Here is a 14226-nt window from a genome sequence, read left to right on the forward strand (position 1 = left end):
TTTTCTATTATTATTCCCTCTCATTTAGTTTCTCTAATAAATTAATACACAACAGCCTAAGCCCAAATACATATTATCTATACAATAAAACTTCAAAATTAGTGGCCTTGGAATAATGGAGGCCTCAAGCGGCTGCTTGATTTCAATGGCCCAAGAGCCGGCCTTGCTTTTGGTAAGCGCAAAAACATTATGGTAGATATAATACAAGTCTCATGAGCGGTCAGCGATCATACACATCGTGCAATACCTTACGTTCATACATGAGCTTTTATACCACCTTTATTCGCCTTACCTAATCAAAGCAATTGTACTCATGCAAAATATTGTAAGCTAAAACACATATCATACTAGTACTGGCACACCACACGCCTTAAAAATTATAAATATACACGGTAGTGTATTAATTAAAGTTACTTGCGCGGCAACACATTAACAAAACAAGGATCCATATCCCAAAACTTACAAGCTAATTGTTCATACAACCACAAAAGAAAACCTACGCCAGGTCTTCATCTTCATTTTCTCCATCTGGGAAGATTTCTTCCAATTGCGCCACATGGTCTTCAGACTACAACGCAACAGTTATAAGATCCATGACGGGGAGCTGTAAGTTATTAAATTTTGCCTTCGCAGCAGCAAGGGCGGCATCGGTATTAACACCATGGGTAGCGGACTTGCTAGTATCCCTGTCAACCTTCAAAGCATTAACCACATGGTGCGAGGATTCTGCATATCCTTGGGCATATCCATCATTGCGCAACAACCAACTAGCGCGCAACCGTTTTGTCTAGCTCCTCCGAATTCAGCACTAATTCAGCAACCTATATATATATATATATATATATATATATATATAAAGAGAAGTGAGAAAGCGAATAAGGAAAAGCGTAAAACAACTCCAAAGAGTTATGAAAAGAAAGAAGAAACTTACACTTGCAATTCCGCGTTCTTTCAGCCATAACATGTCACTCTTCAGCGGTTCAAGCTCACTCTCCGTCGTCGCCCGTGCAGTTTCGGAATTTTCCAAATTTTCTTCAATTTCGGAAAGACGACGGGAGGTTTCAGCCTTTTCAGTTCGCTCAAGCTCCAGGTTTTCTTAATGGACTCAACTTCCGCCTTCAGTTGTTCCTGTCAGATAGTAAAGCAATAAGTTCTTCTATCTCCTTATCTCTAAGGGCAAGTGTAGCCCAGGTATGTACCTCTCGTTGTTCACTCCTTTCCCTGTGAGATCGCGCTTCATCCCGCGCAGCTTCAGCATCAGGTTTTTCTTTCTTCAATTTCTCGATCTCCGCATCTTGTTTTTTTCAATTTTTCAACCTCAACCTTGAGTTTATTGATAGCATTACGGAGACCCATCTTTTCAGCATTATCCTTCTCATAAATCTTTTTCCAATTTTTACGCTCCTCGGAAAGAAGGGCAGCTTCAGCTTCCGCCTTGCTCTTCCATCCCGCAACAGACCATTCCTCAGTTTTCCGATCATTCTCAAATTTGGCCTGATCAGCTTCCAGTTTAGCCCTTAGCTGGGCAGCTCGGGCTTCATCCTCCGCAGCCTTCTTCTTGAATGCCTTAAAAGCCGCCCACTATTTGTGCATAATATGCCACTCACGCATTATACGGTGCGTAGTAGATGTATAAATGGCAGCTTCTTCAAGATAGGCGTGATAGGTTTGATCATGAAGGCGCCCCTCCTGAAATTTATTTTCCCCAGGCGGGAAGGTCCCCTGTAACCAGTCTCGGCATACGCCAGTCTGAAAAGGTGTCATCTTTTTTCAGATTCCAAACAGGGACGTGAATTTCAGATGCGTTCTTTTCCGAATAGGTTCTATAATAATAATCCCCCAGAGTTTCATCCGGGCGAATAGGGAAATTTATATCAACATCAGAAAATGAATCTCGGTCCTCAGCAGAGACCTTTTCAATATTCTCAGGCATATAACCAGAAGCCGCAGAAGGGGACATTGTTACAGGGATCTCTTGAGTAGTTTTCCCTTTCCCCGAATCTTGAGCAACAAATTCAGGAGTCTGTGGATTACCAGCACCAACATCTACAGCCTCCGAGCTGGAAATGTTCTCCGCATCAACAGCAACATCAACAGGCTTTTCAGCTCCAGAATCCTCTGCCTCAGCAGTCTTCTCCGCCTCATTCTCAGGAGCATCAGTATTATCTAACTGCTCAGAAACAGAGGCGTGAGGAGGAGAAGGCGGAAACTCCTCATTAACCACAGATGATGGCTCTGGTGCATAGGAGAGTTTGGTTTTTCTACAAGAACATATGAATTACAATCCTTCAAAGCGAGTTAATGGAAAACAAAAAGAAATACCTACCAAGAACAGGTTTTGCAATAAAGGCATCAAGGTTGCCTCTTCTGGTAATTTTCTTCTGAACCTTCTTGGCAGGCTGACCATCGGCATCAACACCAGTTTGTTTTCTTTTTCCTGCTTTATTCCTCAGCAGACGCTCAGGACTTAACTCTAAATCAATAGGGTCATCAGGGTTCGACGGAGGAATATCAGTAGCATCCTTGGGTTCTAGTTTAGGTTTCCTCACAACTGCAGGCACAAGACCCTCCAACGAGTTAGATACCACCACATAATCACACCAGGAGTCAGAGGAATGGCACATACCTTTCTTCTCTCCTCCCAATTTTTGGTTTTAGAAAATTGAGTTTTCTTCGCATCACTCTTATTTGGCGCGGCGGTAGCAGCGGGCGCACGTCTTTTCTTTTCAGGGCTATGCCCAAGTTAGACAGCTCACCTACGGCCAAGCACAAAGATTGACTTATCCAAGCGCGCAAAAACAACAGGAAAACAACATTATGATAAAAAAAATTACCAGCGCCAGCAGCAGGTTGTGCAGCCAAATCATCATCCCACGGAAGAATAAAGTTCCTCACAATGCGGTGATACCAAAGATCCTCATCAGGCTTCTTGGGAATAGTAGCCATTTTTCCACCTTCTCTCTCAAACGCAACGACATACAAAGAAACAACTGCAAAGGAAAGAGAAGCAAGGCAAATTCAAAAAAAAAAAAAGAGAAAAGGAAGCAAACAGGGCAAAACCCCAAATCTTACTTTTGCCATCTTCCATATACACCGGCTTCTCTTCACGATTCATCCGCCAGTTCAAACTCATGCTAGCACCAACAAGGGCCTTCTCCGGCAAAGCAATAGACAGAACGTCCTTCAAATCCTGGTACCAATTTTCAGAAAAGGGAGTCTGAATCGTCTCAGTCGGAACGTCTTCTTTCCCCCTAAAAGTCATTCTCGTCGGAATAACCCCAACCTTAATAAAGAAGAATTTTTGCTTCCAGTCATGAAACGATTTTGGGGGTTGAAGCAAGATCTTTTTTGCAGATACTCTTTGCACAAAAGAATAGAACCCCTGAGAACAGTGCATTTGATGGAAAACCCGAAATCGAGGAACCGTCGGTTCAATATGCATTGTACGACACACAAACTCAAAGTGACGAACCCTAACCATACCAATAGGGTGCATCTGGGAGATGTGAAACTTTTAGTAATCAAGAACATAAAGAAAGAATTTCGTTGCAGGCAATCGGAAATTGCCTGCAGAGAAAAAGTCCAAAAATAAAGTTATATACCCGGCCGGAGCATCCGCCGCTGTCTGACCCTCGTCAGGTAACCGAGCACCCCAACTTTCTGGAAATTTAAAATTCTGAATCAAACCATCGAAAGTTGCCCTAGACCACTTCAGTGGTGGAAGTTCAACAACCATTTCTTCAGCGGAGTCTTCGTGATGGTCTCCAGTTGACATAAGAGAGAGAAATTACAAGTTCTTTCAAAAAACAGATAAAGGAGACGAATAAGACAAGGGTTTTCAAGAAAGCAATAATTAGCAAAAATGGGCAATTGAGAAGACTTATATACTCACCGTCATAAGTAACCTAGGTAACTGCAACACCACCTTTTTTGGGTTTGGCACAATTATCCAAGCGTCAGGGGTGAGTGAGAAAGAACAACAAACGCGAGTCCACGCGCGCGTGGGAAACACGGTCAGTAACGTACAACTGACAGTGACAGCCTGTCACACGTCAACAGTCATTATTGTACCTTCCCACATACCCAAAGTCAAGATTTTCAAAATCAGAATAATGAGCAAGAGTATATTCTCCTTAAAGATTCTCCACTTTCGCACCAAAAACTCTACAGCAAAAGCACCTCTCTCTCATAGTCCAGTGATCCACTTATTTGCATAAGAGCAACACTAGACTGGGGGGACTTGAAGGGGTAAGGTCCCAAAAACCTTACTTCAAGTACTTGGGGCCATACCACAACCTTAGTCCTTTAAACTTCTTTAGACCTTGCGCGGCCGCGCACGGGTACTACAAAAGAAGACTTAGAAGAAAAGCAACAAACAACACTTGCGCGCCCAAAGGAAACTAACAAATCCTTGCGCCAGTTTCCCTAACAGGTAAGGATAAAAATCCTAACAAACATTTCTGCATAAATAATATCCAGACTTGGATATTATTTGCTTTACTAATACCATACGATAAGGAGCCACACAGGATTACAGTTATATCCTTCTAGAAGGCTTCATCGTGCACCACCGAACGCTTATAACCGAATGGCCACGTGTCATCACCCCAGGCTCCCTTGAAGTCACGATGATGGCACTAAATTGAAGAGAGATCTTCACTTGCCCACTTTCCACGTGGCAATACCCCAACCGTTGATCAAAGATCAAGATCCGTGTGCTCACACACTCGTTAAGTGATTAACGGAGGGAAAAATAACCGCTGACAGAAATAGCACTTTCCGTCAATATTTCAGCAACAAGTTTCCCCGCCCAAACTTCGGCTATAAATAGAAGGATTATTCAGGTATAATTCTCAAGTTACACTCACTTCACTTTCACTTCTTCTTCTTCATAAACCTGTACTTATTCTCACGCCGGAGGGTGGTCACGGAGAGAACCCCCATTCTCCCCGTGGCGAGTCTAACGGTGGTTGTTTTGCAGTTACTCTGAAGAGGAGAAGATATGTCACCCATGAACCGAACGAGAGGAGATAAACCCTTTTATGCAGATTCAAACTCCTGGTTCAGTTGATTCCGGTCAATTAAACCAGTGTTTCTTCAGACAGGGTATTTAACTCGGTGATCAGGGGTTACAACACTTAAAACGGGGCAGGGCTTTGGAGTTTTATAGGGGTGAATTACTACACCAAAAAAAAAGAAAAAAAGAAATAGAGTAAACATAGAGAAAGAGTTTTGAGATGAACGGTATGAAATACTCTATTCATATATACTAGGTTTTTCTCATGTCGCGCGTTGCGGCAAAACAAAGTAAATGATAATGTAAAACAAATGTATTTGAAAATGTAGCATGTTGTTTAGAAAGCCAAACCGTTAGAATCGGTTCAGTTTATTATCGTACCATTTTACGAAACCAAATAAATACTTTATTTTGAATATAAATTTGTTTTTAATAAAAATTATACAGATTGAGGGTAAAATTAAAGAAATAACAAATTAATTGATAAAGTAAAGATGATTTAAAAAAAAGAAAAAATAATTATTAAAAACAAAAATAAATGATAAAGGAAATATGGTTTTAGAAAATAAAAATACCTTAAAAGCTAAAAGTAAATAGGGAAAAATTGAAAATATGTTAAAAGTAAAAAATAAATATTAAAAATAATATATTAATATAATAAAATATTAAAAAGGTATATATTATTTTAAATTTAAAATTACTATTCATGGTCCTTCGTAAACTATATATATAAAATAGTGGATACAGTGTGTGTGGAGAACACGAAATGTTGGACACGTCTTTAATACTTCCATTGTAAGTAAGATTTTTATTATTATTTATTTAATATATATTATAATAAATTTAACTGCTTCACTCTTTTGGCGCTTATAACTTCTAAAATATGACGTTTTATAAAATGATGAATATGCCATTTGAACGAGAATATTTTTGTCTATATTTTGACACAAGTTTCATTAAAAACGGAGTAAGGTTAATTATAACGTATTTTTATTATTATAATTATTAAACTGTTCCTACGTTCGTCAAAATACCTCATATTTCTAACGATCAACTTACCCATGATCTATCCGTTTAATAACATAAGTTTTTATATACTTTATTTTTAATTTTTATAAATAAAATTTTAGGAATGTTACACTAGAGCTAAAGATCCCAAAGTTTCTCAAAAGTCAGTCTATCCTACAACTGGTTGCTTTGCCTCAACAGACCCATACTCTCAAAAAGCTTCTCTTATCATCTGCTTTATCAACAAATGCATTAACACAATTAAAAAGGCAAAAGCATACCGATGAGGAAGATGAGTAGAAGTATGAAGAACACAGAAAAGAGGCAATAAAGTGTCTGTTTGATGACCACATTGACCCTGCTGCTCAACTCAGAGAAACAATTGCAAATTTAGTTAGTAGACCACAATCACCAAACTTATCTTTAATAAGTCTTGTCCAAAAAAAACCATCTGATCCAAAAATAGTAAAGTGGAAGTCATCCACATACACCCACTTATTGACTTTGATCAGGTCAGATGGTAGTGTTGAAAAGGTTAAAACGGAGAGTCCATATGGTCTGAATGCATACGATCTCCAAGATTTGTTGGACATTCAACTTGAAAGGGATAATGAAGAAGACATGTTCTCCATAGACTTTGAACTACAATTCAAATGACAAATCAGGGAGATGTTGATGAGAAATAAAGATCAGTAATAAAGAAGGATTTTGGCATCATCTATAGGAAGATTATTGGATCAGCAGCTGCGACATTGTTTCCAGCAGCATATGTAGCCAGGACACAACATGTAGCAAAGGAGATGTTGCTGGGTAAGAGACTCTTGATTGGGCTTTGGTCAAAGTTGTTGATGTAGGTGATCGTGTGATCGTAGTTAATGTTTGTTGAAAGTTAATTTGTATTCAAATTATACTGATTTTTTTTCAAAGTAAAGATTTTAAGTTTATTAATATATCCGTTTGATGTTTTACAACTTCTGTATTGAAGTTTGATAAACACATTTCTTAATAGATATGAACATTCGGCAAAGTAAAATAATAGTTATCGCTTTTTATGATGAAAGGCAATGACTACTTTTGATTATTTGTTTAGGCTGATTATTTGTTTAGGCTGATTATTTGTTTAGTTGTAAATCAGAGTTCAAATTCATCAACATGCAAGATTTGTGAGAATAACTCATGAATAATTTAATATTAATTAATCAAAAGAAAAACTAAACTAAAAATTAAAATATCTATACACCTATCTACAAATTCTATTAAAATGTAGTATGTATAAATTTTTAAAAACTACCCGTATTTACACACATGTATCACTACTAGTATAGTAAATAAATGGTTTAAAACAAACCGCTTGTATTAATTAATATACCTATTAACCATTTAAATAATTTTGAGTAAACAATATTGTCTATTAGAAACATACACAAATGAGGGGTAGGCAATGTAGGAAAAGGAGTGGGTCCATTGCAATTAATATATGTTAGAAGGGGTTGGTGTGGTTCATAATAATGTGACTTTAAACAACCACATGACTCATTTAATTATAACCATGTCCATATCATTTACCCTCACCATCATACTTTTTGACCACACTTCATGGATGTATACTTATGAAACTACTTGAGTTTTTACTATTGTTTTATTACTTGTCTACCCTTCATTTGGATTCTTGTCACTTTTAGAGGGTAAAATTGCCCAAATTGATTTAAGATGAACCTATGAAGAATATTATCTGTTTTCTTTTTAATTGTTTTGGAAATGAATGCTGCAAAATATTGAAATAAGCCTAGAACTTATAATATAATATTTGAATGCAAAAACATATACATTGTTTGGTAATGAGTAAAACTGGAATTAATTAAATATAACATGAATACATTAGGGTGATAAGAGTGGAGTCTCCGAGAAGCTCTGGCCCGAGTGGGCAAGCCGGGAACACAACCACCCCATGGTGTTCGGAAACAAGCAAAAAACTCTCGTAGCTAGAGGTGAGCAAATTTCAGGTAACTCGTACAAAACCCGAAACCCGACCAAATAAAACCGAAACCTTTGACTGGTAATCCGGTATTGATGTTTATCGGGTGCTCATCAGTTCTAGATTTCAAATGATTTTGGTCTTGGGTTGGTTCGGGTTTAACCCAGGTCAGTCCGGGTTATCTCATACGCTAAGCCCAGTCTGATCTAAAACTGCACAAATTACTGGACTCTTTAATAAAGCCCATGACCATCTCAACAACCCGGCCCATTTACCTATTCTCACTTAAAATAGGCATTTATAGCTTACCTGGTAAAAAATTGTTATATAAGTTATATATGTTACTGATTGTAATTATGATTTTCACAAATAATTTGTACTCGTTATTATTAATAAGAACTAAATACGCAGTCTTGTCATATTAATAAACGAAATACTTATAAACGAATTGTAGTTTTTTATTTAGCTGATCAACTTTTTATTTACTAAAAATTGGTTAGTTAAAAAAACAATTATTTTATTTTTTTAAATGTAAGGAAAATTGGATTTCAATAATCCAGACTTCGACATATTAGCTGGCAACAATCCCAACTAAGAAAAAAGGTCTGTGACAGTTCCAAGTTTTAACTTATTTTCCCTTAGCAATCTCATACTAACTAAAATGTAACCCAATTAGTTTTTGCTAACGTGGATTGCTTATGTGGCAAAAAGGCAAGAGTCGCTTGACGTGGACCGCTTATGTGGCAAATAACTCAAAGTTTTAACGACGTGAACTGCTTATGTGGCAAAGTTTTAATAAGTGGACTGCTTATATGGCAATCTACGTCAGCAAAACTAACTGGGTTAACCTTAGTTCGTATGGGATTGCTAATGGAAAAAGTTAAAATTTAGCACTGTCACAAAACATTTCTTTAGTTGAGACTATTGCCGACCGATATGTCAAATTTAGGATTATTAAAATCAAATTTTCCTAAATTTAAATGAACTTTTTTTTAACTAAACTAATTTGTTTTAAGAAAAAAGAAAGTATAGGGGACTTTAGGGAACTCCACCTGCTCCTTTAGAGAAGTCTAGGAGAAAAATGAGATTGCGTGTTGTAAATTGGTAGTTGATTAGAGGATATGACCCTAGTCCATTTTCAACATACAACCTCCTAAATTGTAGTTCAAAAGTTTTATATAGGTTACTTTAAGGGATGTTAAACAAAACATGTTTGCGGCTGATAAGAAAAAAACTTACGTTATCAGAATTTAAAAAAATAAACATGTTTAACAAGACAGCCCGCGCCTCACGAACCCTACAGGTCAGCCCAAACATAACTCATTTAACTGAACATGTTCACCAGAAATTGCCATGTGCATGTTTGAACTAAATCCAAACCCACAAATTTTCATTTCTTTGCCTAAAATTCACACCAACACTTGACATTAGATTAGCCATTTAAAAGATAACCCATGTTACATCTTGAAGATTCATGCAAGTGTCCAGTAAATTGTTTTAGGCAAAAGTTTACGAATATATTAATTTTAGAGTAAATTACGATTTTGGCCCCTGTGGTTATATCACTTTCACCCTTTTAGCCCCGAAAAGAATTTTTTAACATCTAAGCCCCCAACGTCTTTTTTTCTAACCTTTTTGGCCCCTAACACTAACCCTATCCATTAAATGTTAGGGGCCAAAAGGGTTAGAAAAAAGCCGTTGGGGGCTTAGATGTTAAAAAAAAAAATTGGGCTAAAAGTGTAAAAGTGATATAACCACAGGGGCCAAAATCGTAATTTACTCTTAATTTTAAAATAGTTATTCTTACTGCAAAAAGAAAAAAAAAACAATTGAAATGCACAAAAGGAAATCTATTAATCCACAACCAACTTGATTCAGTCAAAAGAACCTTTCTTGTAACAACTTTTCAAACAATACAACATTAAGACAAAGATCTTAAAAAGGTTATAGTAAACAGAACACTAGCCACTGATTCTGGGACACACTTAGCTTTCGTATGATTTACAACAATATAATATGCACTTTCAAGTTTCAACTAACTTCTACTCTTTTTTCATGTTGTGTGATACGGTTTAACCGAATAGAACCTATAACAACAAGCTACGAGAAATCTTCACCAAAAGACGACTTACACAGTTGTAACAAACTTGAATCGACTATGTTATTTGTTCTTCTTTGAATTGTAAAACTGCGGTGGGTTGTGGTTGTTGTTGTCGGTTTGGATATTCTGGTCTTCGGATTAGAGAATGCGCTCCTGTGGACGCATGATTTGGTGGCGGAAGGTGAGCGGCGGCTATGTTATGGCTGCTGTTTTTAGCTGCTGGCACGTCATGCGTGTGTTTCCCCTCGTATGTTGTTATCACGGCTTTTGGGTCACTTGCGGCTCTTTCAACATGCTTACGGACATTGCAGCCTTGGTGGGTGCACTTGTAGTAACTCCTGTATATATAATAATAATATCATTATTTGGTTGTTACATAGTATATTTTCTTAAATACTTATTTATCGGAAATAATTAATTATGATAGAAAGTTGACCTTGGATGAGGATTTCCTTTAACAACTTTTTGTCCGTACTTGCGCCATCTATAGCCGTCATCAAGAAGATCAACTTCACTTGTTGTTTGAACTATGATCCGAGGTTCTGTCCGATGAGAAGATGCAACTGGGTCTGAACCCCTCACCTCTGTAATCCTATACATCATATACCAAATATACAACTTAGTATAACAACAGTTACGTGTTCAACAAGAAATGTCGTTACACCTAGAACAGTACAACAAATCACAATTATGTAACTTGCACACAATTTTGTCACGTGAATTTTTTTGTCGAGTTGTTCATAAGTATGTACAACTTGACAAAAAACTACATATATTCTTATATATCGGTAAATAAAAAAAAGAGTAAATTATGTTTTTGACCTCTGTGGTTATATCACTTTTACTATATTAGCCAAAATAAGAATTTTTAACATATATGCCCTCATAGTCTCTATAACTAAGCATTTTGACCCCTAAGTCTAACCATTTTAGCCCTCATGGTCTCAATAACTAACCATTTTGGCCCCCATGATCTCCAGACTTAGGGGCCAAAATGGTTAGTTATAGAAACCATGGGGGCAGATATCTTAAAAATTCTTATTTTGGGTGAATATAGTAAAAGTGATATAACCACAGGGGCCAAAAACGTAATTTACTCTAAAAAAATACCTCCTTTTTGCTTGAGGTTCATCTTCATGTCTGTCATCTATTCTGCTTACATCATCACCAACTTCATCACTGTCACTGGATCCCGAATGTTCATAATTACTTGTTTGCCCCTCGGACCCTTGTTCGTATTGGCTTGAACTACCGCTACCAGTATCTTTTCCACGCTTGGATTGAGGCGCTTGATGGTTGTGCTGGCCTTTGTAAATAATCTCCGTCACCAAACCCTCTACAGACCGCTCAACTTGCTTTTTCACAGGACAATTAGGATGAGTGCATTTATAATAACTTCGCGGGTATTCACTGCCCTTGACCTGTTTTTGACCGTATTTCCTCCAGTTGTAGCCGTCATCAGCAGGCTTATCAACAGCTACAGGGGGTAGATTAGACATTTCGTGTGTAGTATTATGGTCTGGGATGGACGGTGGAAGTCGTTGGTATGTGGTCGCTTTAGAGTTAAAAGAATGAATTTGTGGTAATTGAGGATGCACTTGTGGAGCCTGTCTTGTGACTTGAGCTAATGCTTGTTGGTGAGATAATCCAAGTGAGCCCTGTTTACAAAACCGAAAGTGAGTTGCTAAAACATGTGTGATACTTCATAGCTTGTCGCCACAAAGAAGGGTGTGGATGTTCTATTATATACATGAACAAGAAAGATACATAGCGACAAGCTGGAGTCTAAAGGGTAATATACATATCAAACAAAACAACGTCGCCATAACGTTTGTTGATCTAGAGGTACTACATATTTGGAAACTCAATTTCCACACTCGGTCATTTTGAAAGATCTCTCGCTCATACGTTTGAAAAGAATGAAAGATCTTCATACTTTCATAATTAACTGTATTAATATATTTTTTTTTCAAAGAAGTTCTAGTAAACAAAAGGGGACCACAGTAATTACCAAGATTTCTTTTTCAATATACATGCATTTTGGACCATAACTCACTTCACTTCTAGAATGCCAATCCTAGATATAAGATGGGACAAAACTAGTGTCTAAATTTTCCTTTCCATTATTAAGCAAGCAGATATATGTGTGCGGCGTATATATATACACACGTTCAATCGTCATAAATGAATCTCACTACGAATTTAACTACCATATGGCAGATTCAGAACGCATTTCATGTGGTATGACTATAACACAAGTGCCGATGCAAAGTGCGAACAAGTCAAGAAAAAAAGGTGTTTTTACATACCATAATTGCTAGTTCTAAGTTCTAAAAGACAAGGCTGTTATTAACTTATGACTTAAGCATACACACACATATATTTATATAGGGGCACCTTCAATGTATAACCGATTTTATATAGGGAACCATGAGCATCACAATAAACAGTTGTACATAATACTGATAAGATATAGCCATTTATGCGGTTACATAACCGCCTTATGCATCACATGAAAACTAAATGGTGTCTATCTAGTTTAATCATACTTTTAATCATAATTCTCCGCTTCAAATTAGTTATGTAAACGCGCGCGCGTGTGTGTATGCATATCATATCAAGGGCTTCATTGACTCAAACACACATGAATTTAAGACGGATTTACATGAGATAGTTGGTAAACGAGCAACAAGCTACGCCGCTACCCCTTTTTGAATAGCAAAACTAAGTCTTTTAAAAACTACGTCCATAGATCTCGGGGTCATAACATTACTTGACCCTTTGAACTCGACTAAGTAGGACCACAGCCTCTGGCGCTGGAAAACCAGAAGTATCAAAAGCAAATGAGATAAACACGTGCTGGTTATCAATTAAACATAATAATTGAAACTTTCCATACATGAACAATATACATCAACCATATATAAAAGTAATGTTAATTACTAAACTCATATCAAAAACTAAGCTGTAGAACACTTTGTGACCTGAGTTTGTTGAAAAAATCCCGGTGAATCAAGCAAGCTCGCCGGACTCATCCCCGCCGGAATAGTAAACACCGACGGTTGACTAACCACCAAACCCGCCGGCCGTCCATTATTCACAAACCGAAAGTCAACGTTCCCACCACCATCATCACCATACCTCAACCCCATATCCCCACCGTCAGAAACCACCGCCGGCGACGATATAGCACCGGACAAAAGCTGAGAAAAAGTCCGACAACCCGAATCCGGATCATTCTCCGAAAAGAAGTTTGCAACCAACGTCATCGGACCCGGACTAGCATCTGTTCCACTTCCGGTGAACATGTTTTCGATATGGGATCGTGCTGGAAGTGTGACTGACGGCCGTGATGACGGCACCGACAACGATGATGTTTTGTTTTCATCCATGATGTTTTTTTGAGGATATTAAGGTTGTGTGGTTAATTGGAGTTGAAGAGCATATTGGGTTGAAGTTAGTTTTGCCGGCGATGAGATGTTTTTGGTGTTTTTTTGTGTTCAGAGGATCTGAAAAAGAAGCAAAAAGTCCACGGAGTAGATACGAAAAGGGGTTTCTGAAAATGTTTCTACTTTTGGGTGTTGGTTTCTTCCCACATGTTTTGTGTGTTTCTCTTTTGCCCCCCTTTGTTTATTGGGTATTCATGTTTACAACCTCCATTGTTTTATAGTTTTTCTCTTTACCGGTGCGGTAATAAACTGGTATACTGATACCAACCGAACATATATAATGTGATATCAGTTTGGGTTTTAGCTCAATTTTAGTATTGGTATAATGTGGTACGGTATCGATTCAAGACTTTTAATGGTAGTGCATTATACTGATATTGATTGAACATACATGGTACGGTATTCGGTTTTGGTTTTAGGTAAAGTTTGGTATCAGAACCTTGTGGTATGGTACTGGTTCGGGACTTTTGCTGGTACCGTACCATATTGGTACCAAGGGCGCAGCTTACTTGGGGTGGGATCCCCCCCATCGAACTTTTCGATGCGTAGTGTTATGAACAGTAACTTTGTATAGAAGTTTTTAGGTATATACATTTTCGCCTTCCCGTTTTCGGAAAAAAACGAGGGGTCAAGCTTCGCCAATGACTAGTACCCACCAAATGTATATGGTACACTA

At 37.6% G+C, this 14226-nt stretch overlaps 1 protein-coding gene across 1 annotated transcript; it reads right to left on the minus strand.

Annotated features, from left to right (window-relative positions):
- Positions 1-9849: 9849 nt before the first annotated feature.
- LOC110871877 (probable WRKY transcription factor 4) lies at positions 9850-13666 on the minus strand. The gene is made up of 4 exons (XM_022120628.2): positions 13086-13666; positions 11212-11759; positions 10538-10693; positions 9850-10439 (listed from the first exon to the last, which is right to left on the minus strand). The coding sequence occupies exons 1-4, from the start codon at positions 13491-13493 to the stop codon at positions 10157-10159; spliced, it is 1395 nt and encodes a 464-aa protein (XP_021976320.1). The 5' UTR covers positions 13494-13666; the 3' UTR covers positions 9850-10156.
- Between the last annotated feature and the right edge of the window lie 560 nt (positions 13667-14226).

The sequence above is a fragment of the Helianthus annuus genome, chromosome 8, assembly GCF_002127325.2.
Source record: "Helianthus annuus cultivar XRQ/B chromosome 8, HanXRQr2.0-SUNRISE, whole genome shotgun sequence".
NCBI classification, from domain to species: domain Eukaryota; kingdom Viridiplantae; phylum Streptophyta; class Magnoliopsida; order Asterales; family Asteraceae; genus Helianthus; species Helianthus annuus.

Excerpts from the sequence above, each read along its gene's own strand:
- LOC110871877 (XM_022120628.2), bottom strand. The coding sequence starts at position 13,493 with ATGGATGAAAACAAAACATCATCGTTGTCGGTGCCGTCATCACGGCCG. Across the intron at positions 10,694-11,211 it reads GAACCTCAAGCAAAAAGGAG|GATTACAGAGGTGAGGGGTT; the intron begins GTATTTTTTTAG and ends TATGATGTATAG. Across the intron at positions 10,440-10,537 it reads AAAGGAAATCCTCATCCAAG|GAGTTACTACAAGTGCACCC; the intron begins GTCAACTTTCTA and ends TTATATATACAG.